At 37.9% G+C, this 12,084-nt stretch overlaps 1 protein-coding gene across 1 annotated transcript in view; it reads left to right on the top strand.

Annotated features, from left to right (window-relative positions):
* The first annotated feature begins 256 nt into the window (after positions 1 to 256).
* Positions 257 to 12,084, top strand: part of plrdgb (PITP-less RdgB-like protein) — a 44,460-nt gene continuing 32,632 nt past the window's right edge. The window contains exon 1 of the mRNA XM_027018085.2: positions 257 to 299. Within this exon, the coding sequence (XP_026873886.2) occupies positions 275 to 299 (25 nt within the window). The 5' untranslated portion in view covers positions 257 to 274. The remainder of the gene's footprint in view (positions 300 to 12,084) is intronic.

Here is a 12,084-nt window from a genome sequence, read left to right as displayed (position 1 = left end):
AGCTTAGAAGGAGGTTTGAGAAGGTAATATCGTAGATGAGTTGAACCCTGAGAATCAACACTGGTCAACTTTCATTCGGTTACCTGGGATTGACGAAACAGTCGAGTGGCACTGAAAGACATATATTGTCAATTTGGCAAGCTCCAAAGCTGAGACTTTCTTAAAACGAACGCGCGCGCGCGCGCGCGCATACACACACACACACACACACACACACACACACACACACACACACACACACACACACACACACAGAAAAGACAGGATAGACAGGATGGCGAAAGAGACGCGAGAGAAAGGTAAGAATTTTTTTAAATATTTTGACAGTGATTGGAAGCGTTCATCTAAAACATGCATGCCACAATTAAACGAAGACGTATAACTGTTTAATTGTATATGCATAGTGATTCCTTCTGGAATGCGCGGGTCAGTTGATGGATTTGTCAGCGTGGTAATATTAAGGGTGACGCACTGACATTGCATCGAGAAAGGCAAGCTTGAGGCAGCAATTAATTATGACAAAAATGTCATAGAATCTATAGCGTTTGGGGAGGAAGTATCTATACCATAGCGTCAGTACTTAATATGTGCAGCACATATTATTATAAAATAGCAGGGTACCTTCTCAACCTTTACAAAGTTCAAATAACCTACATGTAGGACAGGCGAGATTGAATTTTTGACTTAGGGTGTACGCCGTACAACAGGGCTACCGCGGCATCGTGGATGCACATAAAATTCTGGTTCTCATTTTCATTCATAAAAATTAAATGCGTATTCATTTAGACCTCATTATAACTTTAAGCAATGTTTCAGGCTTGATGTAGGATTTGGCCAGCCTGGGTTCCAGTAGCCTATTATGATTCATAGTTCATATTGACAGTTAACTGTGTCACAAGATAATAACGTTAAAAAATAGGTAGGCTAACAGTTGAATGGTACCTTCATCTAATACATGCAAACTTGTTGCTCATGTTTTATATGAAGCTTATTGCTTTGAATGCAGATATTCTTTTGCAGTGCAGTATAACAGCCTGCACTACAAGTATAATGATAATGTTTTGTTTGATCAGGAGCTTAGGAAATATACACACTTGAGACATCCCACTTCAACACAGTGGGTTGATGACATAGCGCGTTGACTCTTAAACTTTGTTTAATGCTTTAAAAAATATTTAGTTCAAGACAGAATATATTACAAGCAACCAGGGACAATATCTTTCACATCTCTTCTATGTTAATCTTTTTTTTTTTGTACATTCTTTTTACCCTTTTCACTTAAAATGAAGCACTTGCTAACAATAACCTATACTTAAAGTTCCTGGATAAACCACAAGGAGATACTGTATAGACATAATAAATATGATATTAGCACAGCCTGTTTTATAACATTATAAAACAACCCAGGCTGGCCAGTACATTTATTTCCCCAAAAGGACAACCTTTCAAAGACATCTGATGGAGAAAAACACTTTGACCTAATTTACACCAGATAAGGATGTGTGTCCTCATATAATGAGACACAATTATTTCAAAGATGGACATTCATGTTTTGTTTGAGATTTGTAACACCTTATGTGCTAAATCGCCTTGTAGATGCAAGAGGGTTTTGTATCCAGGTGACTATTTTGTATCATATAAATGAACTGACTAGTGTAGAGGTAGAATAGCCAATATGCATATCTGATTATCTTTGATATAGTTGATTACAGTCTTGTCTGGGCTATCGCATTCAGAGCATCAAACAGCAATCCCTGTCCTATCAGATGTGTTTCAATGGCCTTAATTAGCTTGAGTGTCTAGTTTCATCCAGGCGCACTCAGTGTAGGTTTGACCACCCATAATTACAAACACAAAGGTGATGGTATATTTTGTATACATTACTTATTTTGGTGGTGTTACTCATAATAGGACAGCTGTGGTGATGGTGTGGTTTAGAAAGGCGGGCAAATACAAAGACCTTTGAAGTATTCTGTCTATCCTTTACAAAATCAAATGTGTTGGACTGAAGATTATCATACTGCGCATGCAACAGGCAATTGTCACTAGACATATTGTCTTGTATTGAATCTTACAAATATAAATGTGAACTAAAATGGAGACTCTTTCATAAAGACTAGTATGGCTAGTCCTTGCACTGGTGCGCACACACACACACACACACACACACACACACACACACACACACACAAAGAATAAATGTGATCTGCTGCACACTAAAAAGTGTTTTTTTTCACTGTTGATGTGTTAAAAGCTTGTACTACCATTGGAAAAAACATTTCAGTGTTTATAACGCATAAAGCATCTCTCTCTGTTTCTCAGTCTGAAACATCTTATTAGAGACTGGAATTTGAGTGCATAAATGTACAAATAGAAAATGTGTACTGAAGGAACACTGTCATTTAAAAAAATGTGTAATGAGTGTGTTAAACTTCGTGATTTTTTTTTCTATTTTCTGCCCACTCTGTGATAAGCCTATGCAACAAATGGGATGAGATTTGCAAATGCCTTGTTACTCATTTGCAGTTTTTGGTGCTAGTTCCTGGTAATTCACAACTAATCCAGGTGTCAGATTTAATGAAGATACCTTTGTTTGTTTCCCTATCTGGGTGTGAACTATGTGGAGATGTAGTGGTGTTGTAGATTCATGCCACATTTTCCAGCCAGGCCTGCATTTCTGTGGGGACTTGTCTTGGCTTTTAGAAGCTGATTGCTGTAGAGAAAAGGCAGATGACAGGTAGACTAACATAGACATAAGACACAAGAGTGAGTAATAAATAAGAGAAGGAAAGATACATATGTCTTAATTTGAGAAGATAAACCTCTGTATTGTCTGAACAGTATAGTCCTTTTCTGTATATAGTTGAGAGAGTAAGATGGCATGTTTTGATGCATTCACGCCTGCCATCAATGCTGGGTATGGACAGGAGATCTGGCTGCTTCCCTGCTGTTAGTGCTGGGATTCACACCTCTGAACTTTGGGTTCTTGGTCCAAGTGCAGTGTTGGAGAGAGAAGGCTGGAGATGGTAAAACCAAAGACAGGACAAATTCTCACAGCAACGTCATGCTCCATTACAATGTATTGGAATTCCCTTTTAAAGGGTGTGGTTTTCAAGGGTAGTTGGCAGTGCAGTGAGAAGTGAATGAAAACTCTTCATACTAACATTTGTTGTGGGGCTGGACCTTATAGCTGGGTTACAGATTCATAACAGCTACTGTGAAGCAGAAATAAGATGAAAACATGACAGCATTAAGGGATAACACAAATATATATCTTATGCAAAAGCACAACAACAACAAAAAAATCTATATTTGAGGAAACAATAAAAATAAATCATAAACCTTAATATTGTGACAACACTTTAGCATTGAGTCACAACATAGAGAATTTTCATATGCATTATTTTATAATGTTGATTTGAAGATCATCTAATATCTGTACCAATTGGTAGGACATTTGTTGATAATTCTACCTGTCTAATTAACCAGCCATCTGTCACGGATGAAGAACATGCAATAAAAGAGGAAGCAAATGTAAGTTTCAAACTGAAAATTTAATGGAACTAAAGAGCACTCAGTGAAACAAACCCAAAGTAACATCAATAACCGACAAAGTGGTTAAAACAAAGAGGGATTTTAAAGGAAAGAAATAAAGACATAATGACACACAGGTGGTGTGGTGAATAAGGTGGAATCAAGTGCCACCTGTGCGGGATGTGGCACAAAAACCAAAATAGAACATATGGAAACAACACAAACAAAAGCCACGCAGTTGCCACTAACGCCAATTGGAGAATGCTGGCAGGGGAACAGAGTTAGAAAAATTATTTTAGAATAAAACATTGTGATTAAGGTTCACACATAATAGGAATTTGTTGGTGCACAAACATTTAGAGATGTATTTAGGTTTTTATATGCTATTCATCTTGCATTAGCTTGATACCATTAACTGCTTCAGTGGAGTACTTCCGTCATGAATTTAATGTAGCATTTTTTGTAAATATTTCATTTTGGTTAATACTGATGTCTTTTGACTCTTCATTTGTTTTAATGTTCTAATTCGATTGAATTTATACAAATGCAGAATTTCAAGTAATTTCAGGTAATTTTGTTTTGTTTAATGTCGTCACCTGTTTTGTTTTTTTTTGGTTCACAACTGCTGATTTGATTCTCTGGCCAACTATAACAGCTATACTGGTGGCACCAATGGAAACGATACAGACAAGTAAATGGAAATACAGACTGCCAGTTCTGCCTTCAATTTGTCCTTTGTGACATGGACTAAATTTTATTTAAAATCCTGACGCTTGCCTACAAAGCCCAACATTTTCCTGCTCCCTCCTATCTCAAAGTAGTTTTCTCACCCTGTACCATATCTCCAACCTTGTGTACCTCAGGTACTCTTATACCACTGCTCCTCAAGAGATAGGGAAAACATGCCTCAAGACTTTTCTGTAGTATCACCTAGATGGGGGGAATGAACTCCCATTATGTATCTGTACAGTGGAGTCCCTTGCTGCCTTCAAATGTACACTCTTCAGGAAATACTTGAATGATCCCTAGGTACTTCAGAGCAATTGATTATTCACCATTCCTTCAATTTGCACACACACACACACACACACACACACACACACACACACACACACACACACACACACACACACACACACAGACACACACATGCACGTACGCACGCACAAATAAATAAATGATTTATATATATATATATATATATATATATATATACTTTAAAAATACACACAACTTATGTATATTTTCCTTGTGAGTGTTCGTTCTGAGAGGATTCTAGCAATCCTTTAGATTCAGGCCTAATATACTAGATATACTAGTATAAGGATTTCTACCATGAAGACAACTAAGCACTATTAAAATTCACTCTGGAAAAGAGGGTGTACTGAATGCTATAAATATAAATGTAAATGTAATGTTTTCAAAGTTGTTACATCTCAGGATTTGCCTAAATCTCAAGCACAGCCTTCTGCATTTTTATATTGGAAAAATATATTCACTGATGTGGTAATCTAATGTTACTAAATCCATGAAAAAGTACTCATATAAGACTGAAGAACTGTAGAAGTTGTTTAAGCTTGTAGAAATTCTGATCAGTCTCTTGGCAGGGTACATTCTAAAAATGGAACAGGACATCATGAAATTAATTGAATTCAGAGTACAGATGTAAAAGAAGAATTACTTACCCAGAACACCTGAGATAAAACCAAAAGGAGTCTAAATTCAGGCCTAAGTAACAAAATTTGTGAAGATTGATTTTGCCTGCTAGACCAAGTTTGACACATTATATGTGGGGGGATGGGGGGATGGGGGGGAGGTCACAATAATGCACTTTTTAAATACTAAAGGAGCAATATAAAGACTGCAACATCTAAATTTGCAAATGTACATTTGTACTCTAAAACAGTTCACCTTATTCATCATTAAAGAAATAATATTGAATATTCTGATGAATTCTTATATCAGACCATTGAAGTGAGCACTGTGGAAGCAAGACTCCTGCACTAGTCACTTTGTACTATATGAAAAGTTAGAAACAGTTAATTTTAGGGCCATGAATGTATTTAGTGATTGTATTTTCATTATCCTTTCAGTCTCATTTAGATTTCCTGACCAATGTGTGCCAAAATTTGAACATAAGATACCAACACTGCTCTCAGGAGCGTCCGGAGTAGGCCTATATCTGTTTGAAGGGCATGACCCTTGTGTAATTTAAATGAATCATTGTTATAGCTGGAGTGGATAATAAAATAGAGCTATACTAAGACTAAAACACTGTAAATATAGAGGACCCTCTTAAGGATCAACTCTTAATTCTCTGAGCATTCTGATTTCCCCATTTCAGAGCAGAATGTGAAAATGTCATTATAAATGAAACATCTATTTTTGTATTGCACTGTTGTTACATAATTTCATTAACCTTTTATTGTGGTCATTAGGCAAGCCAAAACACACTAATGGAAAAGACTGGCAGTAAAATAGTAATTAGACTGTTCGTGAAGGGGATTCTTGCTTAGCACGGTCATGATAGACAGCTGAATGGTAATCATAAGTAATGTTTGGTGCATTTGATTACTCTTATTCATACCAAAGGGGCCAATATTAAAGAAAAGTCAACCAACCAAATGTTGTGTCAGTTCCAAAAAAAATTTAAAAGCTTAGTTCTGATCGCTTGAAAAACACATAAGCCTGTCTAAGAATTCAATGTGAATTGGATGTTATTTTCTCTAAAAAAATATTTGGTCACAAATGCATATCATCAACAAAATTCTGCACACACACCCATTTAGCTAATTTACAAATTAAAAGACCGATTTTATTCTGTTTGGAGTGAGTGTGATGGCATAAGAATAATGAAAATTTAGGTGTTACTGAGAAAGAAACTGTAAACAGAACCAGACTGAGGAGCAATACAATTTTAAAGTTCTGACATGATTTACAGAAAAAGCTGAAGTAATCAACTCAGGGCAACCATGCAGTTCCCATCTTGGTGAGTTAAGCTACAAATGCATCACATTTTGATGCAGCTGGCAGTTTTCAGCATACCACTGGTTTCACGACTAGTGTTAGTCATCTGTAGCTTGGTGTGTGTCATTAATATGTATGAAGTCATTTACATGTCAGTGTTCATTGAATTTCACCTTGAGCACAGATGAATTTGCAACAAGTTGACACTGGTATGCTAATTATCACCACGGTATGGATAGAACATAAATACTTTTTTGCGTAACGAGGTTCCGATAAACTTTTATTTATCTGGCTGTGATACTGGATGGGAGGGATCACATAGCGAGTGCAAACAAGGAGTTTCTTTATTCTCCATTGTAGCAAAGAAAGCAATGAAAAAAGCACAGCGGTGAGTTAGCCAATACAATAATAGGAATTGAAATCGCTGGCAGCTGAGACGCGGCAAAGCATTAGAGAGTCTCACTGTGGCAGCCAAGCAATGTGTAGCACTGGAAGAGAGTGTCTGTGGGCTACAAATAGGAGAAACATACAAAAGAGGGAAACAAGGCACAGGTGAACATGATCAATAATTGGTTATTGGGAGCACGGGAGATGCAGTGTATGTGTGTGTGTGTGTGTGTGTGTGTGTGTTTGTGTTTGTGTGTGTGTGTGTGTGTGTGTGTGTGTGACTGTGACAGTGGCCGTGTCCCTTGGGTGAGGTGCCTGGCACACCATGACAATGGCACTTGATGATCTTATAATTTAGACAGCATATGTAGATTTGTGACAATAAAGTACATTTTGACAGTTGCAGGACAGAAGAGGTATTTGTCTGAAAAAGTGAAACAATAAAAGACAAATGATCAAAATATAAAAAAAACCTATAACATAGTTCCCACCTTCAGTCCTTAGTCTAACTGTACATCATACAAACCCAATCCCAGTTCAGTAAAGTCAGTTTTTATTGTCATTCCTCTATTCAATGAAAGAAAATGTCCTTTCATCCTATCCATTGTGCAACATAAACAACAGTAGAATGGCATAGTACACAGACAAACATGTGGATGCACAACAGTGTGTGACATATGCTGACAAAGCAGGAAATACAATAAAACCCCTAAATACAATGACTGTCAATTACAAAAGACAGTGACAGTTGCATAGGCACAGGGCACACTGGAAATTCAGGACAACATAATAATGTACAATTTGGTGGCCTGGTTATGTGTCAGAGTGGAATGAACATTGAGGTATTAAGGGAAATACTACACCGGGTCAGCAATGTGGCTGTCTGTCTGTAGTTGCTGTACGAAGTATGTTTATGGGCAGGCTGATGTGGGAAAACTTTCTCTCTCACATTTCTTCTCTTAGTTTGCAATTTTTATTAACCCAACGAAACAGGCATATGTTCCTACATATGTGTGACACCATCTGGCCCACTGAAATTAGGTTTCATTGTCTTTGTGAGCTCTTGTCATGTCTGAAGTGGTATTATCCCAACATGTTCTGCCATATCATATTTTGCCCCCACTAATGACATCACAAGGTGGATGCTTAGACCTTACGGGTAATGCTGTAGTTGTGCTTCATCTCCACTAGGATGGATATTAGACACAGAATTCAATATCATGCTTTAGATATAGAAAGCTTTTTAATACATTCCTTTTTTATCTTGGACTTTATCACCAGAAAGCCTTGAAGTCACACAAACCAACATCTTATTTTACTAGAACTTAATGTTTTGGATGATAGAGCAAACAAGAGATTGCTGTGTTTGTTTCTGGACTCTGAAAAAAGTGACTCTTTAGTACTGAACTAATGTTGTTCATTCATCAAAGCTGAAAGTTAAAGTGAAGCATTTGCAAAGGCGTAGAACACACAAGTGATTTATTGCAAAGATTAGTCTTCCTTCTTTTCATGCCTTCTCACCATTGTTGAGGCTGTAGGTAACAGACCTGATAGAGATGACCTACATTTAAGAAAAGCTTTAATCTGCCATTTTTTATCTGTTGTAAGGGATCGTTTGCTCACCAGAAGAACAATGTTTATTGAAATGCTGCCATTGCTATAAATCAAAGAGAAGGCTAATGCATTAATTTTCTGATCACTGCAGAGTTCATCTTCAGGGTTAGGGCAATCTGCAGCAATATGAAATCTGCAGCAATATGCAAACCCCTACATTTCACAGAAAAGGCATTGCAAATACCATGGACTCACTGGCCTTTGCCCAATTACTCTGTGAGCTGACCTTTTGTTATTTATTTCCTCATGGAGGTAGAGATGCTGTTCACATTTTGCAAGAGAGGCAAAACTGAATGAGAGAGTAGGGTGAGTCAAGAAAGGTGCTGGATTTGAATACAGTACATGGGGTGTACTTGGGTTCAAATGGTTTTGCACGATTTTACAGGTCTAGCGTTTATTGAGCTAAAAAATATCGATCCAAATAACAGATGGACACAGGTTCATGGGAAATAACCTAGTGAATTTAAGGGACAAATAATGAGAGTAATCAAAGATTGAGAAATTTGCAATGAATAAAATGTACACCAGACCGTCTTGTTCAATGTTACCCCATACCAGTAGACAAGGAACTACATTTGTGTTAGTCAACGTTAGAGCTTGGTCGCTGTTAAGGGCCAGCCATGTCTGTGGTAGGCCAGCCAGTTTAGCAGATGACAGCAATTATCCCCAAGGTGTCTGTGAATGAGTCAGAGGGAACTAACAGAGCAGCGGTGGTGCTAAGCCGTCCGAGCGGTAGGCAGGGCACCTCACAAAACCTTGCCAGCATGCGCTGCGCAAGGCTGGGCACCATTCCAACTGCTGCCCATTCGCTGGATAATGGGGGGATGCTTCACAGACTGCTACTAATCACTTCATCTTTAATTACTGGTGATGTTTTGCCTGCGCAGTGTGCTGATGTGGGCCCACCCTCACCAGCTTTCATACTGCTGCCATTTTGTTTGTCCTGAATGCTTAAGTTTCTAATTTGGAGCAATTGTTCTGTACTTGTTGAGCATAGTCTTTTCTATTGAGAATGTGACTTCACATTCACATGTCACATCACAGAGCTAGGTATGTATGGTCAGGGGGTAATAAAAGAAAAGGCAAGTGAGAAATATGTCATATGTACATACTCTGCTCCAGTTGAAGTAAAAGGTATTATGCATAAGACAGTGAATCATTACAACATTATCTGGCAGGTAACAGAGGGGTATGACATGGGTGTCCAGTAATGCCAGAGGCCGTAACCATCAGCCTTGCTGAGACCACATGTTTTGGCGTGTACTCGTTGGAATTTTAAAATTTTAGGTTGAAAAAGAAATGTGTGTTAATACAGCACTTCTTATTATGACCCTTTCTATAATCTACTTCCTGTTCAGAGATACTGTTTAGTTTCCATAATTATCAGGTATTATTATTACTACAAATGAACAGGTATTACTACTTCAAACAGCACAATGACATAGTTCGGGTCTCAGTGATTAATGCCTGCTCTGACCATTTTCATAAATCTCTAACAAACTTAATTTACTTTGAAGAGCTAAGATTAACTGATGTAATTGCAGCTCCTAGCCCTGAAATTCCCAGAGTTATTAAAATCCGGATAATGTCTGCCTCTATTCTCAGACATTTTCAGAGCCTGATGATGAATAGCTTCATTAAAACACATGGGGGAGGTTGAGTATGTTTATGTGTATATAATTCAGTTTATGGATGTGGATTGTATAACGTGATTCTCTTTCTAATAAGGTGGGTAAGGAAATGGAAATTGGTACTATAAAATGAGATTTTACTGTTGTTGCTCAGTGTTACCCCATAGCAATTAATAGATAATAACAAACTGAGGTCTGCTACTATCATAGGGGCAAGCTGTGATCATGACTTCTCAACAGCATTTTAAATAATGCATAACCAATGCATTAAAGACACGTTTCAACATACAAAAGCCCTGGTCCTCTCACACTGTTTCTGGCATATCAGACACAACACACCATTAATTAATTAATTAAGATTGCCAATGGGTTTCTTTGATCATGGTAAACATAAAGATGTGATGTGCAGGGGTGCTTGAGGATTAAGGATTGGTGAAAACCGCCACGGACTGTTGGTGAAAACATCTGAATAATAATAGACTGATTACAGATCAGTAACCAACTGCATTGTAATTGTAGTTTAGCTCATTTAGAAAAATTACAGCATTTCTGTCGTTTAGTGTGGCCATCCAGCGATTAATCACTCTGTGAGGTGAAGCTTCATATCACTTTCATTTAAAGGGCTGTAATGAGAAGTGGACTCACTCTGTAACGATGAGGAGCTGTTGAGTACTGACTGAGGGTAGAGGGCTGAAAATGACTCTTCATAAGACAAGAAGGGGAAAAGAAGACACACTCATAGGGATTATGGAGCAGCCATGTTAATGAACCACCATGCATGGGCCATTGAAACCCATTGTTAAAACTTTCATTAAACAGAGACGATAAACTCCAACCCAGTTATCGGCAGGTAAAGATTGATGTTTTGAAGAGAAGCAAGGGTTGCCATAAAATGAACAAGAGTATTCTGTTGAGTTATCTGACCCAACCTGAAAGTCCACCACAATGTGACCGCTTTTAATATTCATATAGTGAATTAATTTGTAATGATATGAAGCTAATTTCACACTAACAGACTAATTCCTTGAGGCTTCATATGAATTGTTCATTTTTGCTCTATTAGAGTATTGTTTTGACTTAATAAAGAGAACATTTCATTGACTGCAAGGTTGTACACTGAAATAGTAACAGACCACATTTATAATTACTATAACTTGCATACAGCCAGGCTCATTCATGTAGATAGCTGAATACAGCCCCCTGTTGAGCTCAGGAAAAGGAATAACCAGGCAAAACTCATTTAGTTGGGATTTAATGGACTGTTGAGGTCACTGTGTTTGGCACCCGGTTGTGACCACCTGAGTCCCAAACGTGAATCACATCAGCTCTGACCTTGCTACAGATTAGAAGCTCAATAGTCTGCCACAGTCTTTGTTAGATTTACTAAGGAAGACTATGTTTTTCTCTGTGTTTGTCAATTGAGGACTACTGCCTTGTTGTGATTTATAAGCCTGATGGTTATTTTGAAGAGTTTGCACCAGTATAACCTCCCCCTCCCAGGGCTTAATGTGTCTGCCAAGGAAGACCAGACTGTTGCTGCTTTTCAGTTTTTATGTGAAGGGGGAACATGTGCTGTATGTACAAAACAGTCAGGAACAATGCACCGTGAATGGAGGGGTGTCTGCGAGCTTATCAGAGCTCAGCTATATTCAATGCCAGCTATCAATTTGCAACTCCAGCTGTGTGGGCACTTTTTAATTAGCCATGCTTCAAAGTGGTGCTCCTTCTGGGAGATGTTGTTGCAACTAAGCCTCTCCACAAGCAGAAAGCTATGCCTTTGCTCATTTTTCTTGCTGTTACTGAGTTTCAAGGTCCAGAGACAAGACACATTACGATCGTCAAGAAACATATTGACATGAAATGTTTCACTGTTATTGAAATGTCAGCAAAAGTTTGTGAAATTCAGGTATTTAAAGAATACCAGATAGTATGTGTTCCTGCTGCATTACAA

Source organism: Electrophorus electricus, chromosome 6, assembly GCF_013358815.1.
Source record: "Electrophorus electricus isolate fEleEle1 chromosome 6, fEleEle1.pri, whole genome shotgun sequence".
NCBI classification, from domain to species: Eukaryota; Metazoa; Chordata; class Actinopteri; order Gymnotiformes; family Gymnotidae; genus Electrophorus; species Electrophorus electricus.
This window is presented reverse-complemented; position numbering and strand designations above follow the sequence as displayed.